Genomic DNA, 26,468 nt, shown 5'->3' on the forward strand with positions numbered 1-26,468 from the left:
CCACATCACTGAGGAACTAACATGGTCCATCCACACTGAAGCCTTTGTGAAGAAGGCTCATCAGCGCCTCTTCTTCCTGAGACGGCTGAGGAAGTTTGGAATGAACCGCCACATCCTCACATGGTTCTACACCTGCACTGTAGAGAGCATCCTGACTGGCTGCATCTCTGCCTGGTATGGCAATAGCACCGCCCACAACCGCAAAGCACTGCAAAGGGTGGTGCGTACTGCCAGACACATCATTTGATTTGAGCTTCCCTCCCTCCAGGACATATATACCAGGCAGTGTGTGAAAAAAGTTCAGAGGACTCCAGCCACCCGAGCCATGGGCTGCTCTCACTGCTACCATCAGGCAGGCGGTATCGCAGCATCAGGACCCGCACCAACCGACTTCATGATAGATTCTTCCCCTAAGCAATCAGACGTTTGAACTCTTGATCTCCCACGATCAATATACATCAGCACTGCACTTTATTACTCTTACTCTTATATCTCACACTGGACTGTCATAAATTATATTATTATATTATATTCTCTCTTAACAACACACTGGCAACTTACTATCAACTGACAGCCTGAATGTCAATACAGTACAATACAACCTACTGTACATTCTATATATATTATATATACTTCTATATTGTATGTATTGTATACTGTACATTGCATGTTATTATTTGTATATTGTGTTGCGTGTAATTATGTGTATATTAGATTTTAAATTGTGTTGTAAATCTGATGTTTATTGTAAATTGGTATATGTCTCATCACTGTCATGACTACTATGTTGCTTGGAACTGCACCCAATAATTTCACACACTATTGCACTTGTGTATATGGTTGTGTGACAATAAAAGTGATTTGATTTTTTTTATTTTTGTTATTATTTGTTGTGGTATTAAAGCTGGTATTGAGAATAGTCAAATTTCACTACTGACTACTTACATTTTGGTATGGTGATAAAGAATAGCCTTTACTGTACATACTATGATCTTGCTGCAATAACATGAAGAAAAAGTATCTCTCATTCCATAGAAGTGTGAACATCCCTGCTGTAAATGATGGCGATGGAGGTTTTCCTTTATTTGACTACCATATGTAACAAAATAATCATATGACAATAGCCTCCTCCCCTACCCAGTGCAATTTACATTTCAAGTTTTTATTTATTTTTAATTTTTTTTTAAAGTTCAATAAATGCATGATGTTTCCAAAGTCAGTGAGTAATCATGTAAAATATTTGTGATCTCAATATTGACCAAAATAATCGTGATTATGATTTAAGCCATAATCGAGCAGCCCTATGAGAGAGGTAAACAGAGAATGGCCAGACTGGTTCGAACTGGCAAAGTCTATGGTAAAACAACCAATCTGTACAATTGTGATGAAAAGAATAGCATCTCAGAAAGCTATTCTGGGTTGGCGCTGTTTTGGCGGCACGAGGGGGACCTACACAATATTAGGCAGGTGGTTTTAATGCTGTGGCTGATCGGTGTATATATGCACATACACACACACTTACAAACCGGTATATGCATCCTGGATCTTTTTGTAAAAATGCATGACCCAGTTGTACACAAGCAGGATAATTTATAAACAGTCTATACACTTTAATGCACCTTACACAGTGCAAGTAGGACACAGGATGTAATGGCACCAAAACCATAACATTTTCTCTATTTTTTGAAAAAAAAAAATCAAAATACATAACTTCACTAGATGTGAAATTGGGCTGGGCTGGGCTGGGCTGGGCAATAGGATGTCGGATGATCAACAATATCGGGAAATGGCAAAACCATGGATCTGGAAAGTCACCAAATATATTAATCAGTAGCCCAGGGTGTGAAATTAGCACCCACCAAATGCAACGAGCCTGAATCCAGTTTGCAAGCTCCTCCAAATATGGGTATTTCGTGCATTGGTAAATTTGCTCATCTACCTGCAACATTGGAAGGAGACACAAAGAACATGCCCATGTAAAGAGTTGTCACTCTTTTTTCTCTGTTTCATTTGTCTGAAAACTGTTGCAAGAATAGTGTTGCTATGAGAATGCTGCAAATGATCTCTGACCATCTCAGGAGGTGCTGTGAGTTTAATTCGCTTTATTTCCACAGAGCAGTTTGCGCTTAACATGCATTGTGAACTAGGGCCTGGGCAGCTCGGTGGTAAAGACGCTGGCTACCACCCCTGGAGTTCGTTAGTTTGCTAGTTCGAATCCCAGGGGAGTGCTGAGTGACTCCAGTCAGGTCTCCTAAGCAACCAAATTGGCCCAGTTGCTAGGGAGGGTAGAGTCACCATGGGGTAACCTCCACGTGGTTGCTATAATGTAGTTTGTTGTCGGTGGGGCGCGTGGGGAGTTGAGCATGGTTGCCGCAGTGGATGGCGTGAAGCCTCCACACACGCTATGTCTCCGTGGCAACACGCTCAACAAGCCAGCCGTCTCAGACACGGAGGCAACTGGGATTCATCCTACGCCACCTGGACTGAGGCGAATCACTATGCGACCATGAGGACTTAAAAAGCACATTGGAAATTGGGCATTCCAAATTGGGAGAAAAAAAAAAAAAAACATGCATTGTGAACGCAACTCTGCAGGTTCACTAATATATATCTTCGTTTTAAAGAAACAAAGCCGAAAGCGATGAAATCATAAAATAATACAAGTCCATGGAACTGAATCTAAAATTTAGTTCCATTTTATTTTAGGTATCAATAACTGTATTAACGAAATTCAATACAAACACAAATTCGATAAGAACACATATTTGGCAGCATTATTTTGGGAACACAAGGGAATTTATTAGGCTTACACCTAATATTAAAACGTCTCAGTTACGTACGTAACCTCGGTTCCTTGAGACGAAGGGAACGAGACATTGTGTTCTGCTAACACATATGTGGAGTGTCCTTCCACACAACCTAGTTGAAACCTCAGAATGAGTCCTGCTTCTAATCACTCTTGAAGAAATATGAGAATTTCATGTATGGGGCAGTTTATTGGGTCTTTGCCATGTGAAAGACACCAATCAGTGAACACATTCCATCTCAACACGTAGAGGCGTCTCGTCGACGGCATCAGTTCTGGGGCCACACATGCAGGTTCCACAGCTTGGGCTGGGGATGCCAGACTGTGCCTTGCACCTCAGAGAGGAGATCCCTCCTCAGCGGTATTTCCCATGGTGAGCCGTACAACTTCTCTATAATTTCCAGAAACCATGGCTGATTGGGCCATTTCGGCACAACCAATAGAATAGTTTCCTTGTCCTCTCAGACTTTGCATATGACAGAGTGAAGGAGGCACAATGGGGCAAACAGAATATTTGCATTTCACTGGCCATTTGTGGTCATATCCCAGTGGGGCTTAGAACTTCAAGTAACAGAGGGGAGAGTGGGCGTTCTCCACTGAGGCAAATAGATAGATTTCCCAAATCTGAGTCTGAGGATGAAGTCTCCATTCGCCCGGTATCACCCCTTGGCGTGGCAATAGGTCTGCACAGTAATTCAGATGGCCTGGGACATATGTCGCTCTCAGGGAAAGGAGATGATGCTCGCTCCACAGGAGGAGGTGATGCGTCAGTCTCATCAATGGCGGTGAATGTATTCTGCCTTGGCGGTTTATATAGGCCACAACTGTCATGTTGTCTGAGCGAACTAGAATATGACAGTTCGCTATTTCTGACTGAAAAGCCTTCATTGCTAAGAATACAGCTGATAGCTCTAGGAGGTTGATATGCCACGCCCTCCTCGCACCTGTTTAGGTGCCAAAGCCGGGCATCCATCGCAAACCGCCCCAACCTGTGTTGGAAGCCTCCGTAGTCACCACTTTATGTCTGAAAATCTGCCCCAGCATGACACCTCTCTGGTAAAAGGCAGGAGCCAAGGTGCTAGAGCAGCTATACAGCAGCGAGATATAGTGATGCGCATGTGCCCATGGCACCAAGCATGTTGTGGCACACAGTGCCAGCACTGAAGAGGTCTCATGTGTGAAAGACCTAATGGAATGACATCGGATGCTGCCGCCATAAACCACATTGCATTTTGAAACAGCCTCAGTGGAAGTGTTCTCCCCAGTTTGAACTGAGACAGACACTGCAGAATGGCCTGAATGCGCTCATTCGTGAGGTGTGCGTGCCTGCTCACAGAGTTGAGGCGGACTCCCAAAAAGGAGATTTGCTGGCTGGGGGAAGAGCGTGCTCTTCGCCCAGTTGACATTGAGGCCTAAGCTGTTTAGATGCTGAAGCAGTAAGTCCCTGTGCTGGCATAACAGATCCTCTGATTTGTCACAGACAATCGTCGAGGTAGTTCAAAATATGTACGCCACTCAGTTTCAGATGGGCGAGAACTGCATTGATGCACTTTGTGAACATGCGAGGAGCCAGAGACAGCCCGAAGGACAGGATATTGAATTGATATGCCATTCCCTCGAACGCGAATCTCAAAAACATCCTGTGAGGTTGTACAATTTGGACATGAAAGTATGCATCTTTAAGATCTATCAACGCAAACCAAACATGTGGGCGGACGTGCGATTAGATCCGTTTCTGAGTAATCATTTGAATGGGCGCTTTACAAGTGCGTGATTCAAATGTCTAAGATTTAGGATTGGCTGAATCTTCTTTCTTTCCACCGTCTTTCTTTGGGACAAGAAAATAAAGGCTGTAAATACCTTTTTGGGTTTGACAATTTGGAACAACCTGTGTTGCGCTTTTCACGAGGAGACTGTTTATTTTGGCTCGTAACACTGGTGCGTCTTTGGATGAAAACATGGAAGACAGAGCGCTGAAGAAACGGGGTGGCCGACATGCAAATTGGATCATATACCCATGTTCGATCGTTTTTAGCACCCAATCTGAAATACGCGTAAGGGGACAGAGGGCAGTTTGGTTTGTTCAGCGATTGTGCATAATGTGTGGGCTTTGAAAAGGAAAAGAGCTCTTTATTGAGAATGTATGAGCGTCTCATGCATGTGCAACGAGCGCTGTATTCTTTTAAAAAAAAAATTATTGCACTTATTTGAATGTGAGTCACAGAAACAACATTTTGAACAATATTGTGAACAGCAGCATTCCTTTCCCGACAAACAACAGTGGGGAGATGGGGAACAGTGTTGTGTATCTCCAAGCCTTCTTCGGAGCAGACCCGGAGGGAACAGCGAGCTCTGCATTCCGCTTCAAAGGGCTTTGCCCGTCAGGAGTGCTTTTGCTGCGCAGAGGGTTTGGTGTGCCACTACCACCTCCTCCACAGGGGGTAGTTGGGCAAAACCTTTTTCTTCCCCGTGATCCAAATTAGAGAGGATGGAATCACTGCACGGGCGAGCTCAATAGGGTGCACACCAGGATTTTGACAGTTCGTTATGAACTTCAGGGAAGAACGGGGCAGATCTGCGGGACGCGGTCGCTTGACGGCGTCCGGACTGCAGGAACGATCCATCAAGGCGAGATTGTGTAGGTTCATCTGGAGGTGACCACTCGAGATCGAGCTCTTCGAGTGACCTTGAAAGGACACCAAGCATCTCCTTGTCACATTCAGGTCGTCAGCCAGTTGTTGGTTCCCTACAGTGTTGGGGGTAGGAGTCCAGTAATTTGTGAGTTGTTTCATGCCACTCCACACTGATGCAGGGTCGTTAGCTGAAAACTTGTTTTTCAGCTTGTCAGAGTATCTTCTTTTAGCCACTCTGATTTCCCTGTTCAGTGTGTTCCTGGCCTGATTGTACAAGACTTTATCCCCACCCCTGTAAGCGTCCTCTTTGGCCTGACGAAGCTGCCTGAGCTCTGCTGTAAACCACGGTTTGTCATTGTTGAACTTTAAATAAGTCATAGTAGGAATGCACATATCCTCACAGAAACTGATATATGAAGTAACAATATCTGTGAGCTCGTCCAGGTCTGTGGCTGCAGCCTCAAAAACTGTCCAATCCGTGCAGTCGAAGCAGGCTTGTAGTTCCCACTCTGCTTCATTGGTCCATCTCTTTACAGTCCTTACTACTGGCTTATACATACATACATATATATATATATATATATGCTCAAAAGTTTGCAAACCCTTGGAGAATTGGTAATATATGTACCATTTTTAAAGAAAACATGAGTGAGCAAGCAAAACACATTTCTTTTATTTCTTATGGGATTCATATTCAACTGTAGGTTATAACAGAATGGTACAATCATAAAACAAAACATGGCAACAAAGAAAAAAATGAAATGACCCCTGTTCAAAAGTCTGCATACCCTTAGTTCTTAATACTGTGTACTGCCCCCTTTAGCATCAATGACAGTGTGCAGTCTTTTGTAATAGATGTCTATGAGGCCCCAAATTATTGCAGGTGGTATAGCTGCCCATTCGTCTTGGCAAAATGCCTCCAGGTCATGCAAAGTCTTTGGTCATCTTGCATGAACCGCACGTTTGGGATCTCCCCAGAGTGGCTCGATGACATTAAGGTCAGGAGACTGTGATGGCCTCTCCAGAACCTTCACCTTTTTCTGCTGTAACCACTGGTGGGTCAACTTGGCCTTGTGCTTAGGGTCATTGTCGTGCTGGAAAGAGTGTCCCATGCGCAGCTTTCGTGCAGAAGAATGCAAATTGTCTGCCAGAATTTTCTGATAACATGCTGCATTCATCTTGCCATCAATTTTCACAAGATTCCCCATGCCTTTAGAGCTCACGCACCCCCAAAACATCAGTGAGGCACCACCATGCTTCACAGTGGGGATGGTATTCTTTTCACTATAGGCTTTGTTGACCCCGCTCCAAACATAGCGCTTTATGGTTGTGACCATAAAGCTCTATTTTGATCTCGTCACTCCAAATTACAGTGTGCCAGAAGCTGTGAGGCGTGTCAAGGCGTTGTCGGGCATATTGTAACCAGGCTTTTTTGTGGCATTGGCGCAGTAAAGGCTTCTTTCTGGCAACTCGACCATGCAGCTCATTTTTGTTCAAGTATCATCATATTGTGCTCCTTGAAACAACTATACCGTCTTTTTCCAGAGCAGCCTGTATTTCTCCTGAGGTTACCTGTGGGTTTTTCTTTGTATCCCAAACAATTCTTCTGGTAGTTGTGGCAGAAATCTTTCTTGGTCTTCCTGACCTTGGCTTGGTATCAAGAGATCCCAGAATTTTCCACTTCTTAATAAGTGATTGAACAGTACTGACTGACATTTTTAAGGCTTTGGATATCTTTTTATATTCTTTTCCATCTTTATAAAGTTCCATTACCTTGTTACACAGGTCTTTTGACAGTTCTTTTCTGCTCCCCATGGCTCAGTATCTAGCCTGCTCAGTGCATCCACGTGAGAGCTAACAAACTCATTGACTATTTATACACAGACACTAATTGCAATTTTAAAAGCCATAGGTGTGGGAAATTAAACTTTAATTGCCATTTAAACCTGTGTGTGTCACCTTGTGTGTCTGTAAAAAGGCCAAACATTCAAGGGTATGTAAAATTTTGATCAGGGCTGTTGGGCTTTAATAGTTGTTTAGATCAGTGTTACTATCAGAAATAATTAAATTATTTCTGTAGTTATTAATTAATATTTAAATTAATCAATTGAATCTAACTCATTAAAACCCCATATGGGGCTCCAGTAAATGTAGTGTGCTACGTTTAGGAGCAAGTTTGGTTATTAGCAATAATTAATAATTATCAAAGATAACTATTAATTATTAAAATCAATAGAACACTGATGAGAATCAATGTTAGTTTTTTTAATCCTTTAAATCAACAATTATCAAAAGATAATTGTTAACTGTTAACATCGATGAAACATTAATTAAAATTAACACTAGCTTATTGATCATTCAAATTCAACAATCATCAAAGATAATGATCAATTATCAAAAATCAATAGAATATTAATAAGGATTAACATTGACGGGGCACCACCCTGAAATCAGGGACTAATAACCAGAGAGTAAAACAGTCTCAATATTAGATTGTTTTCTTAGGAAAATCGACATCCGAAGAATATCGATTTTCCGGAAAAAAAAAAACAATGAATGAAGGTTTGAATCCGAGCACTGACATCCCATCAGCATGACACAGGCGTATGCAAAACAAACCAAAACACTTCTCTTTGTAATATAAACAAAGTTTATTTATGCAGTAATATCAATTAATAATTAATACAATGCAGTCAATAAACTTCCGACTTACAACTACAAACTAAACAGTGATACGATTAGATATGGAAATAAAAATAATCCTATAACACATAAGGTGTGTGTGTGACTGTGTGTGTAAGGAGGGACGTGCACAAAATTGCGGACGTGACTCTCGTGGAGAGTATGTCACGCGAGACTTCCGGCCAGGGAATATGACCATGAATGGGGGTGGAGAGAAACCAGTCAATGGCGACTGGCGTCTACCAGTTACCACGTGTATCCGCTTGTATGATAGCTTAGGGACAAAGCTGGGCTTTAGCATTTAAGCTATCTACGAGCCAAAATGTGTGCCAGCATGTTTGGGAGGGGTCGCGTGCCTGCATGTGTGTGTGTGGTTAGTACGAGAGAGAGAGAGAAGTGACAGCCCTAAAGCCGATTTCGCGATCGTGGGAGAGAAAGCAGCTGTTAGTTCATCGCTCAGAGACGCGGTGGACGGCTTGTAAACAGTCCCGCATACTTTGACTATTTAATGGATGAACTCAGTTTACCTGTCTCACCCACGATGGCAAAATTGCACAACAGTCCAATTTGGTTGGACCACAATACAGCAAAACAAAATCGTGATAATTAATACCCTGAGTATTAATAATGAGCGGACATGGCGGTCCGTAAACTGTACAAGCAAAAACCTTGAAACACAAGAATAACACACTATAATATTCTATCTCTGCCCAGACATAAACCTCTTTCTTGAATCGCATGAGGACACAGGTAGAATGTGTTTTCCTCCGTCCTTTAACTCTGACCTGGTTCCTTGAGGCTCGGGTGATGACGGGAGGCCGTTTCCTCGCTCTGTCGGCGGGCGGTACGGCTGTTGATTCTCGGCGGGCTGGCGGAGAACTCAGAAATGTCGACTTGATTGAAGATGGAAGAGAAATCTTTAATCTCTTCACTTCTGTAGGCAAACAGATGAAGACGCGAATTGCTCGGCGGTCTCCTTCGGATCCGTTAGAGTGTTCGGTTGAACAGAGTAATCTCAACTCGTCCAGCGAGATGGAGATTGTATGGCCACAGTTTCAAGTCGGACGTTACTTCCTTGTGCCACGAGGTTGCACCTGAGAGCAGCGAAGAGCTGTGTCCACACGCTGCAAACAAAGTTGCTGGAAGCAAATCCCGAAAGCATTTCAGAGGTATTTCAACTCCTGATGATGTCATGTTTGAGGGACGTTCTGTTGTGTGCCTCATCCAATAGGAGTTGAGAGTTCGATCCTTTAGTGAGCAAGGCTTCATGGGATTTGTAGTCTGTTTTGGACTCCCTTTGTTTGATTTTGGTGTGAATTTTATCAGTAAGATTTACGACTTGCAATGTGGCGGCTTGAGTTAGGTTTTTACGACTGTGTTAGGCCTGCCTTTGTCTTCTATCTGAATACATGAGGCCCAACAGGGCCATCTGGGTGATTTCTGTTATTATTATGATTTAAAAAAAGAGCCAAACAACTATGTGATAATAAATGGCTTCACTATCCTTAAATAAAAGACAGTTTTTTTTGCATGATCAGTCATATTTTCAAAATCAATGCCAAAATTTCACAATTTCTGCCAGGGAATGCAAACTTTTGAGCACAACTGTATATATACACACATACACACATTATCAAAATCAAAATCACAATACAATAATTGCTTATAAGGATACACATCTCCTGCCAAAGCGCTGCGGGGAATCAGGATGCTGAAGCAGCCCGTTCACCAGCGAAGTGTCAAGCGGCGAGGCGGAGTGATGTTCGCCAGAGCGCTGCAGGGGAGCGGAGAGTCTTCTCGTTGCCGTGAAGATCCCACCCGCTGACTCGTGTAGTCATCGGCGAAGCAGTAGAGGGCTTCTAGACGAGAGATAAATCACTGTCTTGAAGGAAGAAAATTCTGAGGAATGGTGTTTGCGTGCCTGCTTTCATAGCGGACAGCTTCGCGCCTAAAAGGGCGGGCTCAAACACCATGGCCAATATTAGAATACTGGCGTTATTGTAGAGAGGTTTTAACTAGGTCATGTGGAAGGACACTCCCCATATGCATTAGCAGAACGCAATGTCAAGTGTACCGAGTCGTAAGGAAACTGGTGTTTTATATTTGTTTAAGCACAGACCAAGTCAGGTAACAAACTGCTTTAACCGTTTTATGAAAGTAGAAATTATGTGGGTTGTGTTGAACTTTCTAGAGGTAATGGTTTATTTATAATTCTATTATTATTATTAGTTCTTAATTTGTAGACTATTAGTAATATTCCACCAGTTGTAGATGAATACTTGCATGATGGCAAATGGGGTCATTGGAGACCATCTCCAATGACCCCATTTGTGATGTTTGGATTTGGGAAGGTGGTTATATAAGTTTTTTTTTGTTTTTTTTTTATCACTTTGTTATTTAAATTGCATTTTTTGTTTTATTTAAAGTGCAATTTGAATTTAGAAATATATTTTGTTAAATTTTTTCCTGTTTCAATAAAATAATATAATGAATAAAACAAAAATATTCACCATCCCTCGGCAGGGGTTTAGACGATGTAATCAGATATCACAATATTTTATAGAAACAATATTGTGATATCCAATAACAAAAATAATTTTTTGCATATCACTTAGCCTTAATGTGAAACCCATCAAAAACAGCTACACTGTGACCCAACTGATTACCCATTGGCTCCATGAAACACTCCCATTTTAAATGTCAGTATGATAAAACAAGGCATGACAAAAACAAAGCATGCTTTTTACTTACTGTACCAGACAAAACATACAGATAGTCACTTTTTTTGCCGTTTCATGTCTTCTTTTATTGACCTCATTTGAATTCTACTCATAGAATGAGGAATACGGTCAAAGATAACACATTTTAATGTCACATAAGTTAAGGTTTTAATGAGCATCCTCATATTTAAAATGTACCTCTTAAAGCCTCCCAGCGATGTGGTGGGTGTCTGAATGTTTGCAAACAGTATACTGTTATCTTACAAAGATCCCGATGCCGACTGCCAACAGACGAAGATCGACAATATCGGGAAATGGCAAAACCATGGATCTGGGAAGTCGTCAAATATATTAAACAGTGGCCAGGGTGTGAAACTAGCACCCGCCACCCACAAAATGTGACAAGGCTGAATCCAGTTCGCAAGCTCCTCGTCCAAATGTATTTAATGCGTGGGTAATTTTGCTCATCTTACCGCAACAGGCGGGCGACCTGTAAGACGTCTCGGAGTGACACGACAAGAAATGCTGTTAGTCACAAAGACATGCACTTGAAGAAACACACTTTATAATATTTTTAAAAACAGACAAAAAAAAAAAAAAAAAGCCATCAATGCTCGTGTCTGATTCGATGTTTGTTCAGAGGTGTGCAGCACAAGCCTGTCATGTGGAACAAGTGCATGTAAAGAGTTTTCAATCTTTTTTTTTTCTCTGATTCATTCGTCTGAAAACTGTTTGCAAGAATAATGTCGCCTATGAGAATGCTGCAAATTATCTCCGATCATCTCGTGAAGAGTTGTGAGTTAAGTTCGCTTTATTTCCATGCAGTCAGCATGCATTGTGAACGCAACTCTGCAGGTTCAGTAATATATATCTTTGTATTAAAGAAACAAAGAAGAAAGTGATTAAATCATAAAATAATACAAGATACGCTCACCTTGAACCTAAAATTGAGTTCTATTATATTTTCTTTAGGCAGCATTAACTGTATTACCAAAAATGCAATTCAAACACAAATTTGATAAGAACACACATTTGGCAGTATTATTTTGGGAACACAAGGGAATTTATTAGACTTTATTATTATGATTATTATTATCTTTACATTTATGATTGTCTTTAGTTCTTAATCTGTAGGCTATTAGTAATACTCCACCTGTTGTCGTTGACAGATGCTTGCGTGATGGCAAATGGAGCAGTTGGAGACGGTAAATGTTTGGATTTGGGGAGGTGGTTAAATAAGATTTTTTGATCACTTCGTTATTTTATTGCTTTATTCGTTTAGTTATTTTATTGCTTTAGTCAAAGCAAAACATTCACCGACCCTTGGCAGGGGGGTCGATGATGTAAATGGATATCGCAATGTTTTTTTATGCCGATTATCGATAAAATTATTTTTACATATTGTCCAGCCCTAACGTCCATTTAATACTTTTAAGAGCCCACTGACAAAACACATTTATATGTTGCTTGCAGAAAATTGTATTTATTTCATCATATTACATTCTTCCGGATAGCCTTTAATGAAAGAAAAAAAAAAAAAGAAAAAAAAAGGCCATTTTGGCAGCCTAATGGCTTTTCTTCTAATGGTATCTTCCAGCCGGGGCTAAGGTAGAGTTGCCACTTTTAACATTTTAAAATAAGGGACACTTAAATGGGAGGAGGGGGAAATCACGGCCACTAACCACATTCTCCACAGTTTTAGCAATAAAAGCATTAAGAGTTAATATGCATTATTAATAAAAAGTTTCTTATATGCTAAAATGAGAACTTTCCTGATCCATGACTTATAAAAAAATACATCCTTTATATGTTAAAAATATATTAATTTGTTCAATTATTTGTCTTCTTTATCTTATGTATACATTTTGGTTGGTTTATACATATTTGTAATTTTTTTTAATAATGTTTATTTATTTTATTTGTTTAGATTTTCCCTTCACCTGTACTTGTCTTTATGATTCAGTGATTGTATTCATACATTGTTTGATCTTATTGAACATTTATATAGAAAAAAACTCCACAGTTTTAGCACCATTTGTGGACTTTTCAGACGGTCCCTTACCACACCCTCTACAGTATTTGCACGTTTTAGCACAATGTGTGGACTTTTCAGATGGTCCCTTACCAGACCCTCCACAATATTAGCACGTTTTAGCACAATGTGTGGACTTCTCAGACAGTCCCTTACCACACCCTCCACAGTATTAGCACGTTTTAGCACAATGTGTGGACTTTTCAGATGGTCCCTCACCCACGTAGGCAAATTTTCCCACTTATATCAATGTTAAATTAGCGATCTGGAGCGATTTCACCATGACGCCAACTGACCAGCTTAAAAACGGACAAATCGTGTTCCCTGTTGATTCGATAAGGGCCGCATCATTTTATCTTTAAATACGGGATGATCCCGCATTTTACAGGATGGGTGGCAACCTTAGGCTAAGGGGCCATGCTAATAACCAGTCAAACTTTGACCTCTTGGTTGCCACACAAGAGCAGGTGACATAACTAAAGGAATAGGCATACAAGCAAAACATGTGCAACCACTAATTGGTGATAATTTGACACATCATGGTTGCCAAAACAAACTGACAATCTGCACCTTAGAATATTATGTATTTTTTTCCCCATGATTGAATAGTATAGGGATGATTGTGTTTCTGAAGTTGTTTTGACAACTTATCTGAAGTTGTTATTCAGATAAATATTCTCCTAAATATTAGTGTGCATGATCCAGAGAAACTGGTTTTTGTCTAGTGTTTTGGACTTAATGGAATGCAGTTGATACCAGAGCCATAGCTATTTGTGGGGTTGGCAGAAGAGATGTGAGGGCGTAGCACAGCAGGAGGTGAGAAAATCTGCACTAGAATTGAGAGAGAGAGAGAGAGAGAGAGAGATGATAAACTAAATTGACAATATTCTTACTTGGCCTAGAATGAAGAGTGACATTGTAAAGCATGTTTATCTGATGTTTTTTTGTAAAATAAACTGTTACATTACACAGTAATTTAATTGAAAACTGTGGAGACTGTGAATCAGAATTGAGGCAAAGTATTATCAGTCACTTGAAAGGAGAAAAATGTAATTAGATGGTGATTACACACCAGATAACAGTGTAAGTGAACAGAACTGCTTATAACATCTCATAACATACTCACTATGATGCTGTGAACTCGTTGTGTACTCTCATCTTTACTAAGACCTGAATCAATACATTAATTAATAGGGATGCTCTGATCGATCGGCCACTAATCGGTATCGGCCGATATTCATGTCCTATGATTCGATCGGTGATCTGTAATTTGGCCGATCGCATAAACCGATTGCTCATGTCGCAAAAGACACATGGCTCCTTTAAAACTTGAGAAGCACTACCATGACATCACGGAGTGTGGGAAATACTGGCATAGTGTTGTAAGACAACAAACTTGATTCAGCAATTAAGAACAATGCAGTGGGAGAGGTACGGCAAATACGAAAATTTGTGTACTGTAATGTTTATATGCCGTTAAACACACAACAAGGCAAAGGGAAAACAGCGCAAGCTGTGAAATGGTCATTATTATTGTTCATGGCGGAAACTTCTCAGTCTCCGCCGGTCATAGGCATCTCAGTATTAACGCGAGTTACAAGGTGTGGTGTAATTCAAACATCTATATTAAATATCTCCTGATTAAACCGGCATAAACAATAGTAGCACCTGTAGAGTCCAGAAACATGTGCTCTTTCTCCACATTCCTTTCATCTCTTGCCCTCATAGCAGAGCGCATGTCCCTCTTGTTCAAGCAGCAACAAGTGAAAAATTAAAGGCAGGGAAGGAATTTATAAATATAATAATTCTTTATACAATATTAAGACACCAAAATATAATGTATTAAATATAATGCAAAAATAAAATAGAAATAAAATAAGGAATAATAATAATTCTATGAAATAATGACAATGAATCAATAACCAAAAATGTCACATTAGGTTTAATTGCACCTATGGGTCATCAATTTGTCTTCAGTTTGACACTAAGCTTAATTTTTTATAGGGCAATCTATCTTAAAATAAAGAATATTTTGTTAACCTATACTTGTTTTAACGTCGTATATAAAAAAAAACTTAAGAAGCCTTTTTGTCGGCAGTAACTAGGCAAAGTGATATTACTGGGAAGAGGAAAATTCAGTTAATAGTGACAGTGTGCAGAAAGCTTACATATAGCCAGTTATGACAGAGATCCTGATAAAAGGTGAAATGCTCGGTATTGGCCGATCAGGTGACAAGAAGATCGGTGATCGGTATCGGCTGTAAAAATCCTGATTAAAGCATCCCTATTTGCTTATTTTATTATTAGCTTTAATTTACCTTGGAGCAAACGTAGGTGTCCTTGCTGATATATATATATATATATATATATATATATATATATATGTTCATTTTTGAACTTCAACTCAACATGCATATTAAAAACGCGATGGTTATGGCATCTCCAGTTAAGCCAACTGCGATTTGAAAATAGACGGTTCAGACAGTCACTAAAAAAATTGGTGTGCGCCTATTAAGATACTTCAGTAACCTGAAGGAAGAACAGACAGACGCACATGTGCACATTCTTTCATTGCATTGGGCGGCAAATCTTCACATAATGACAAAATATGATGCATTATATTTTGATTATGCAATATTTTGTACATTTTGTAACAGATTATTTTATAACAGCCAATAATAATGAATAGACGATACACTACTTTTAACGCCGTTAACACGTAAAATGACCCTTTTAATAACCCGTAGTTCATGAGAAGCGAGTTACATTTGTGCAAACGCTGCTAATGTCACAAGCATTGCCATCGGGAAAACCGATGGTGGGAGGCATTATGCTGATACCTATGTCAAGCATTTTATCAATGTAGCACAGCAGTAGAACATGACCGCAAAGCACAGATAGAGCTCGGAATTTTGTAACATGATTGTAGTGGCAAGACAGCTGTCATTTGAACACCTGCCTTACACTGAGAGGTGTGGTATGAAAGTTGCGAGGTGCGGTGCGAGCGTGAAGTGAAATTGTGAGCCCGAGGCGATCGTCTGTGTTCCGCGACTGCTACCAGGTCCTTGAATAACCTATAACGTGCCAGTAAAGGCAGCCGTTGGAGTTTCTGGTGCCCCCAAGGGAGTTGGTACCCTGCTGCTGTCTCCAAGTTCCCTGTATCCGAAATCACGTACTGCCACAGTAGGTACTGTATTTGATGAGAGTGTCTCTTTTTGATAGTGCACTAGCCAGTGCAGAAGTTGGAGACATTGCTGGAACCCTGCAGGTAATCTACACTGTCATTTACCCATTTAATCTCACCGGTTACAATTGTGGCCAGGGTCTAAAAGGAGTTTGTTATGCATTTTGCACAGAGTTGTCAATTGTAAATGACAGTGCAGACTTTTTTTTGTATGAGTGGTATAATAGCCACATGACCAGAGCTATTTAATTCCACTGTGCTCCTGGAAAGATTATGTCTGTCAAAACTCCATAAAAAGAAGTAAATATATCCTGTCATAATACTAGTGCCCAACCGATTTATCGATATTAGCCTTTCACATATATCGGTATCGGTGTATATGTTTTCCGATATGCGCAGATATTAAAACTTATTTTTCAGAACATATAATGCAGAAAACAACACTTTAAACACTTTTAGAATTGGTGTCATAGCGTAGTTTGTCCAGCAGAGCGTGCTCCAACTCCACTGTTTACAGAGCTGAGCTGAAGGTGGTTCTGCAGACAGGGCGGAGTTAAGCTGTGTCTTCTCCATAAGTTACTAACTAATGTAGTTTGTGAAATACATACTGGAAAGTTAATAAACAAATGACTCCATTTTCCCTTTTCAATATAACTAATATAATGTTAACCCTGTCCCTGACAACCATGTCACTCATGTTTATCACATGTTTGCTGTTAGCCAACTATATTTTGTCAGTGCAGTCAGTAATGTAGCAGATTGAAAGGTAAACATCAGAGCATCTTTTTGCAGCTCAGCAGACAACGGTGCGGTGGTGGATTGTGTGTTGAGTGTTGATTTCATGCTACGTTGTTACCTAGTTGGTGAGATGCAGTGCTGGAAAGTAAATAAACAACATCCATCTTTTACTCTCCGTGACAACGAGCTTATAGCTAACAAGCTAACCACGTAGCTTCTTTCATACATTGTCAGTTGAGTGGAAGCTAATGTGTAAACATGTATTCACCAAACTGTTTTGTTCAGGCTTTGCAGTTTGGTACCCCCTTCAACCAAACAATTCCAGTCGTTACATTTCCAAAATGTAATATTTAAAAGTCTGGTTTCCACCGGAATACGGTCTAACACTGCTGCCGCTGTTTATCTCTTGGCTCAGCAGCAGCGAACCATGAGTTATTGTTTGTGTCTGTTTTGTTATACATTAACAGCGAAATATTGCTGATGATGTTTTGATAAGCAAGAAAACTGTACTTAAGTACAATTTAGAGGTACTTCAGTATTACCATGGCATTTTCTATTACTTTATACTTCCACTCCACTACATTTCAGAGGGAAATACTGTACTTTTCCCAATGTTGACAATGTATAATAACAATGTCAAATATTCTTTGATAAAAATATTTAAGAAAGCAGCCTTTCGAGTACCTTTTTATAGTCATATCAGTTTACAATCCACATAGAAAAGGTCTGTTTTCATTACAGCTCAAAATTATCTAAACTATATTGGCCACCATAATGGTAATCTGTGATTTCCCCCCTCTAAAATCAGTTTCGGCCTAAAAAATTCCATATCGGTCAGGCTCTACATAATACACTTACAACTTCCATATTTTGTACATAATTTGAATTGAGTTGTGCTGTGTTCATTTTCTGTTGTTCAACTCTGTTGGTGGGGTAGGTTTTGTGTGGATGATTGAAAAATACATCTGGATTAAGCATATTTTATCCACTCATGTTTATAAAGATATTGCAATTAACTACAAAAAATTATGTGATTAATCGCGATTCAATATTTTAATCATTTGACAGCCCTAGTTATTATATATAAAGTTATGTACATGTCATTGCCCCTCGAGTACTCAACAAGAAATGAATCCGAGTATTTGAGTAGACAAAATGACCAAAATACCCATCCCTAGTTAACAATCAAGTCACATTATGTCAGGGTTTGTTTGAGCTTATAGGAAAATCATACTACCCAAACATTCGACAAAGTTAACACACTGACCCAACAAAACCCAACAACCAAACTCAGTTAAGAGTTACCAAGCTTTTAAATGACACCTACAGTATTTTTCAAATGAGTAGTGTTTAAGTAATTAGCTAGCAGTTCCAGGTTAAAAGATAAAAAATATAAACTTAAATAATAATAATAATAATAAACCATAAACTGTGAATTACTGGTATCGGTTTAGAAATTCCGTATTGGTGCATCCCTAGATCACTGGTATCTACAATGTACAGATTTTTTGTCTTTTTATTTTTTAAATTTGTAAAGACGTACATGTGACAAATTGACAATAGCTTTATGGAATGCAGATAAACTATTTTTACAAACTCTAAAGCAACTCAAATTCATATCACAGGGACTGACAATTGCATAACACATTCTCTTTGTCTCTGCTCTGTATGCTGAAAGCTAGTAAATAAACTGTACTACACAGAGTCAGACACCATCACAGATTCTCTGCCAAACTGATGCACAAAACACAGGTCCAAAGTTCAAAAAGTAATCTCAGAACACCAGTGCCATGTATCACAAAAAAATCTGAACAAATTCTGGATTCCAGGATTGGTTTTAGTTTGACAAAACTCACCAAATCCAATCAGGCTTCATTGGGGTTAAGTGGTATCTAGACGCTTGTTACATCTTTCTTAATCAATTCAGTGTTTGATCCCGAAGTTATGATTAGTTCACATGCACGTTCACATGAATGAAGCGAACAGCCAATCGCGTGTGAGTCAGTGAGATTTACTTCTCCGCTGAAGATGTTTATGAAAATTATGATAACTTTTAAGAATTTAAACAGAATTATAACACAGCACAAGAGGGCGTTAAAAAAAATACGATCAATCAAATCACATTTACACAAATGAATAATCACTATGAAATCATTAATAATTATAATACATTCACAGCACAGAGGACCATTAGTATATGATAAAGAATTTAAAGGCATTTACACAGCAAGAAGAAACACTATTGCTGCTACTGCTAGAGCACAAAAAAAAAAAATATTAATGTGATGAAAATATTATAATTTCCTATATAAAACTTTATATAGGTCCAAAAAAATAACATTCAGGCTTGCAATTTTAAAAGTTTAATATCTTGATCATAAAGGACAAAACATACTCTACGCAAGTACGTAAACACAGATGCACCTTGCTACGCAAGCTCCATATTGCGTTTTGAAATGTGTCAGAGCTCAATTAATAACACTACACAAGTATGCGCTGCATTCTCAGCACTGCCGCAAGGGGCGCTAGAGTGGATTTTCTTCTTTCAATTAACATCTGTCATGGCGGACTCGGGCAGCAATTTGAGTATATATTTTGAAAAGATTTAACAACTTTTTGTCCCCAGTCCATTCAAACAAACTTATTTTTCTTCCGTGTCTCTCCCCACATCTCAAATGTCGACTCATCTACCATATCCAGGCTGCATCCGAAAACAACAGCTGACTTGCTGCCTAATCAGTTAATGGCTTAACTAGCTGTTTTGAATGAATGGAACGCTTAAGGAAACTGGTCTCCGAACAGTTTGAAAAGCACCTTATTGTCATCCTGCTTCCGTATACATCCTCTGAAGGCAGCATTTTCCTGTTTTCGGTTTCGTGGTCACACCTAAAAAAATCTATTGCTCTCTTGTGGTCTGAGGTTTGTAACTGCCAGAGAACGCAAGAGCACACGTAAATGTATGTACAACAGGACCACGTGTTGGCATCTGCGTTTACATACTTGAGTGAAGTATGTTTCGACCTTCAGACACAATAAAGACAATTGCTAGAGTGTGCTTTTATTGAACTTCAAGTGTAATACTGTATGTTCATGACATCTCTGCCAGCAAATCCTATTAAGAAGAGGTTTGGGTATCATTCACACTTTTCTGATATAGTATATACAGTATATTGTGGAATGATTAAGTTTTTATATTTTGAAGTCATTCAATCATTATTGACATTGTATTAATATCTTACTTGAAATTATATAATAATTTTAGGTTTATTTATTCATACATATTTTATGGCCAGTGTGGGAAAATGATTGGGAAAAAATTAGTGTCTTTAAACAAATGCAAGACTGCCAAAAATATATTTCTTGCAATAAATAATGATAATAAATGGCTTATTTTGTACATTTCTAAAATTGTCTCATTGAAGTGCACTTTGATTTGGAGTGAGAGATACTGGGGGGAGTGTAAGACTGGCACAAAATTGTCTGCATCACTTCTGGTAAAAGTAAAAAAACTGCGAGAACCAACATCATAAAACTCACACAAAAGACATCTCCACCTGAGACAACACACCCCACTGATTTGGGACCATAAAACGCAAATCACACTCCCATCTGTTCTCTCTCTCACCTCAAGTCACTTTAAGGACACCAAAAAACTAAGTTATGACTTATCATGTTCTGTATTGTAAAAGGTTTTTGATCATGCATATTTGGAATCGTTTGAAAGATCTCATTGCGACTGGTAACAGTCTCATTCCCTTCCAGCAAAATCAAGTCACTAGTAAGGTTTCAAAATTTAGTAGAATTCTGTAAGTATCAGTATGTCCCTCCCACAGGAACCATATGGAATTTTGTAAACATAAATGCAAGCTTCAAAGAACTTGCTTGCAAACCCCCAAATTGTAAAACCAGATCCTAAATAACATTAAACATACACATCTAAAACAACAATAGAATCGTTTGGTATTTAAGTAGAGATGACAAATGAATCGGAGTCTCTGTAGCCAGATGACCTACACAGAAAACATTGTGTGTCATTTTTACCAGGTATGCAATTTGAATTTCTTATGTTTGGTAAATGTTTGAATGGAATGCAACTTTATATTATTATGCTTGGTTCACTGATAGCTCTAAATTTGACTTATTATTGTCTAATTGGAATTGATGAATGTATTATTTTACCTGGTAAAATAAATTGTTATTATGATTCATTCTGAAGGACTGTTTTCTAGTATATTTCTTATTAACTACAAATCTATGGTCAGAGTTGGCTTAACTAAGCTACTTCAGAAGTAACCCATTAGTTAAGCATGTACTAAAAGGCTAAACGGCGTACCGAGAATCTATAATATAACTGAGCCAAGTAGAATTAAATGGGAATACTAAGAGTAGGACCGAGAATCTGTAAAACAGAACTTAATTGACAGGGGCTAAACGGTGAGTCGAGAATCTATACTGAACTTAGCCAAATAAGACTAAACGGATAAAGCCAAGAACCTATAAGAACTTGATCTAAAACGTACTAATATCTGAAACTGATGAGTTTTGTAGTTAAAGGACCTGCGTCTGGCCAGCACAGGACCCAAATAACAAATGTAGTCTAGAAGAGAGAATTACTAAAAATAATAAGATACAAAACTTAAATTCAGAGCATAGATACATCAACGAGGTTTTTCATAATTGGAGTCAGATGAAATAAAGAAAACAATTAATGATAAAATTAATAAAACATGGAACTCAAATCAAATAATCAAAGTATTATTTAATGCGTACGATAAGACAGAACACGCAGGACACCTTCAGCCACGCCATTGGATACTGCCACTGGACCAGTGACTGTCACTTTGCTCACAGCTGATTGGTCCAGTATCTGGATGAGATCTCTGATCAAGAACATAATCTACCCTGGAGCAGGTTAGCCGATTACCGTATGTTACTATGGCAAGGAACCCCGATGAAAGCCTATTCGCTTTACTGGTACTGCGAATTCAGAGTTCACTTAAACTAAGTTTAGTGTGATCGAGTGTTTGTGTTGCTCTGTTGGTACATGGCAGGTCATAGCCTGCACAGAAGTTGAACAGCCATCATTCACAAAGTTCTACACACTGTCCACCCCTAGCTTGTTTATTTATTAAATATGCTGGCTATTTTGGTAATGCCTTCTGCTAACAATAGAGTTTATTAGTCTCAGCTCAATTTAACATTTTACCATATTTATATACTTTGTAATCGCACTGAAAATGGGAAGCGAGAAACACTCATTCAAAGCTATTAGGACCTAATGCACTAAACACCATTACGTGGTTCCTTGTTTTGAATCCATCGCTCACCCCTAAGCTTAATTTAAAAGACTTGCACGTTTCCATATGCAGTACTATACACTTCTAAATGTGTGTGCCTCAAGAGGAGCATACAGGTAAACAGGTCACGCGACGCACATTGCGCAACGTAAGGATCCACAGAAGTGTATATACACTAGGGATCGGCATTTTGGTCATTTTGTCTACTTGAGTACTCAGACTAATTACTCGAGTACTAACTACTCATCGAGTACTCTAGGGGCAATGACATATACATAACTGTGTACACAGTCGAAGTCATAAGTTTACATACACCTTAGCAAAATACATTTAAAATCAGTTTTTCACAATTCCTGACATTTAATCGTAGAAAACATTCTGTCTTAGGTCAGTTAAGATCACTACTATATTTTAAGAATGTGAAATGTCGGGGACTTGGTCACGTGACGCCATGTGAGAAGCAGACATGTGAGCAACTGGCTCTGCGCACTTTGCTAGTTTTTTAATAATTTTCATGTTTAATTCGGTGAGATTTGATACACCCAGTTACATATTTGCTCTTTGAGGTAAACATGGCAAAGAAGTCAAAATCCTCAGACTCTGAGACATTAAAAAACACTTATGTGCTCTAGCTGAAACCTCTGGCGGGCCTGCGGACTGGGGACTCAATTTGGATGGCACGTCTGGAGAAGAAATTCAGCGTCAACTGTCCAACATCTCGGTGATGCTGACGAAGGTTGTTGCTGACTTGGAGGATCTCTCTGTAATACATCGATCGATTACGGCGATGGAAATAAAATTCTCTGAGTTGGTCACAAGAGTGGCAGAAGTTGAGAGACGGATCGATTATCTGGAGTCATTGGAAAGGGAATTATCCTCTAATCCACCCGCGTCCAAAACAGACTTGGAACAAATTTTGGAAAAACTGGAATTTCTTGAAAATATGAGCCGAAGGAACAATATACGGATTATTGGAATTCCTGAGCATGAAGAGGGCAGAGATATGGTGAAATTCCTAGACGAGCTCTTCCCGAGTCTGCTCGACATAACATGCCATAAACTGGAAATCGAGCAAGCTCACAGAGTCCCGGGTCGAAGATCTGCTGAGAGAGACAGGCCCAGATCAATTCTGGCCAAATTTCTGAGATCATCCGATAAAGATCTTGTGTTACGTGAGGAGCAAAGGAAAGCTTTCTTGGAAGAATCACAATATTTTCTTGTTCCCGGACTTTGCGAATTCTACGAGAGAAATGCAATCGGTTCAAGGAATGTAAGAAACTCTTATATCAACGGAAGATCACTTTTGCACTGATGTTTCCGGCCAGACTGAAAATAGAAACGAAGGATGGTCGCAGGGTATTTTTGTGCCCCAAGCAAGCACTGTCTTTTATAAAAACAATGGGTGAGTAAGCCATTTGGGGTTTTTCATGTAGCTCCAGAGTGGATTAACTCGCTGTACTTACTCTGGCTGTCTAAGGAAGTTGGGAGCCATTGTTTCTTTTTGCGCTGGCTCCGTCTAGCGGATGGAGTTTGTTTTGTGGATCGACTCCAAGAAACGTTTGCATGGACAGAAGATCGCTTTTACACTGAAGTTCCCGGCCAGATTGAGAATGGATACAAAATATCTTCATGCCTACACAAGGATGTCTTTTATAAAGTTGACGGACTGAGTAAGTCATGGCGTATTTTTTTATGCAGCCTCTGAGTGAATGTGACTCGCTCATGTTGGGCCTCATGTGTTCAGATAGAAGACAAAGACAGGCCTAACAGTCATAAAAACATAACTCAAGCCCCCACCTTCTAAGTCGTAAATTTTACTGATAAAAATCGCGCCAAAATCAAACAAAGGGAGTCCAAAACAGACTACAGATCCATGAAGCCTTGCCCTCTAAAGGATCGAGCTCTCAACTCCTATTGGATGAGGCACACAACAGAACGTCCCTCAAACATGACATCATCAGGACTTCAAATAATTCTGAAATGCTTCCAGAGTTGCTTCCAGCGACTTCGTTCACCGAATACGGACGTAGCTTTTTGCTGCTCTCCGGTGCAACCTCGTGGCTTAAGGAAGTAATGTCCGACTTGAAACTGTAGCAATACAATCTCCATCTTGCTGGACGAGTTGAGATTACTCTGTGTTCAACCGAACACTCTAACGGATCCGAAGGAGACCGCAGAGCAATTCGCATCTTCATCCGTTGGCCTACAGAAGTGAAGAGATTAAAGATTTCTCTTCCATCATCAATCAAGTCGACATTTCTGAGTTCTCCGCCAGCCCGCCGAGAATCAACAGCCGTACCGCCCGCCGACAGCGCGAGGAAACGGCCTCCCGTCATCACACGAGCCTCAAGGAACCGGGTCAAAGTTAAAGGACGGAGGAAAACACATTCTACCTGTGTCCTCATGCGATTCAAGTAAGAGGTTACGTCTGGGCAGAGATAGAATATTATAGTGTGTTATTCTTGTGTTTCAAGGTTTTTGCTTGTACAGTTTACGGACCGCCATGTCTGCTAATTATTAATACTCAGGGTATTAATTATCACGAATTTGTTTTGCTGTATTGTGGTCCAACCAAATTGGATTGTTGTGCATTTTCGCCATCGCGGGTGAGACAGCAACTGAGTTCATCCATTAGAGTCAAATAACGCAGGACTTTTACGAGCCCCGCTCGTAAAACCGCGTCTCTGAGTGATGAACACGGCTGCTTTATCTCCAGCTATCGCGAAATCAGCTTTCGGGCTGTCACTTAATAATCTCTCTCTCTCTCTCTCTCACTAACCACACTGACACACACACACACACTGATACACACACACCTTATGTGTTATAGGATTATTTTTATTTCCATATCTAATTATATCACTGTTTAGTTTGTAGTTGTAAGTCGGAAGTTTATTGACTGCATTGTATTAATTATTAATTGATATTACTGCATAAATAAACTTTGTTTATATTACAAAGAGAAGTGTTTTGGTTTGTTTTGCATATGCCTGTGTCATGCTGACGGGATGTCAGTGCTCGGATTCAAACCTTCATTCATTGTTTTTTTTCCCCAAAAATCGATATTCTTCGGATGTCGATTTTCCTAAGAAAACAATCTAATAATGAGACTGTTTTTATATTTGGTTATTAGTCCCTGATTCCAGGGTGGTGCCCCGTCAATGTTAATCCTTATTAATATTCTATTGATTTTTGATAATTGATAATTATCTTTGATTGAATATGAATGATCAATAAGCTAGTGTTAATTTTAATGTTTCATCGATGTTAACAATTAACGATTATCTTTGATAAGTGTTGATTTTAAAGGATTAAAAAAAGCTAACATTGATTCTCATCAATGTTCTATTGATTTTAATCATTAATAATTATCTTTGATAATTATTAATTATTGCTAATAACCAAACTTGCTCCTAAACGTAGCACACTACATTTACTGGAGTCCCATATGAGGTTTTAATGAGTTAGATCCAATTAATTAATTTAAATATTGATTAATAACTATTTAATAACTATCATCCTGTTGGCTGGAGTTTGTTTTTGTGGAATATTTTTAAGGGACATTAGAATGATTACGTCATCTGCCGAACTCATAACAACTGGCTCACTGAACACATGTCTGTCTGTCCGAGGAAACTGAACGGCTTTATATCAGCTGTGATTTGTTTTGTGGAGAAACACACCTTCGAGTTAGTTCTGTGAATGAATCTATATGTTCTTTGTGTTTATTCTGCCTGTTGGCTGGGGTCTGTTTTACCAAGTATTTTCTGTTATGTAATTTTGCCTTACAAAATTTGTGCAGAAGCACTGGACTTGAGCAATCCGATGGCAAAGTTGTCACGGGGGCTCTCGTAGGCATCCTTGGACTGTTTGAGTTTAGGGGAATTGACGCCGGTTGGCGCTGTCGTGCGCGGGGTTAATGCGCACGATTTTCTTTTTTCTGTTTGTTTGGTTCGGGAGGGGGGGAGTTCAGGGTTTGATTGTTGCAATAATGTTGGAATGTGGTCTGTATAATCTTGTTTTTGAGACACAATTTATTTTTTCTATTATACCAATATGTCAAATGTTAATATGAGTGGATTGTCTCTCTCCACATGGAATGTGAATGGGTTGGGGCACCCCATAAAAAGGAAGGTTATTTATTTTCTTAAGCTTAAGAAATATGATAGTGTTTCTTCAAGAAACGCATTTTTCCCAGAATCTGAAAAATTTGGGAAGATATGGGGTGGACATGTTTTCTTTAGTGCTGGCTCAAGTAAGAGCAGGGGGGTCATTACATTGACAAGTAAGCATCTACAATTCAAATGTCTCAATCAGAGTAAAGATAAATTAGGAAGAGTCATTTTTTTTTTTTAGCAGAAATTCAGGGGCAAAGT

General features: G+C 39.3%; 1 protein-coding gene across 11 annotated transcripts in view; it reads right to left on the bottom strand.

Moving 5' to 3' along the window:
- LOC127443682 (transmembrane protein 131-like) overlaps window positions 1–26,468 on the bottom strand; it is a 143,210-nt gene that overhangs the window by 65,985 nt on the left and 50,757 nt on the right. The window contains exons 1-2 of one of the 11 annotated variants that reach the window (XM_051702458.1): window positions 5,841–5,972; window positions 1,860–1,939 (exon numbers count right to left, since the gene is read on the bottom strand). The exons of 9 other annotated variants lie outside the window; for them this stretch is intronic. In XM_051702458.1, the coding sequence (XP_051558418.1) occupies window positions 1,860–1,939; window positions 5,841–5,957 (197 nt within the window). In that variant the 5' untranslated portion in view covers window positions 5,958–5,972. Of the gene's footprint in view, window positions 1–1,859; window positions 5,603–5,840; window positions 5,973–26,468 lie in introns of those variants that run through there. One more of the 11 variants, XM_051702463.1, reaches the window with a different exon arrangement.

The sequence above is a fragment of the Myxocyprinus asiaticus genome, chromosome 7, assembly GCF_019703515.2.
Source record: "Myxocyprinus asiaticus isolate MX2 ecotype Aquarium Trade chromosome 7, UBuf_Myxa_2, whole genome shotgun sequence".
Classification (NCBI taxonomy): Eukaryota; Metazoa; Chordata; class Actinopteri; order Cypriniformes; family Catostomidae; genus Myxocyprinus; species Myxocyprinus asiaticus.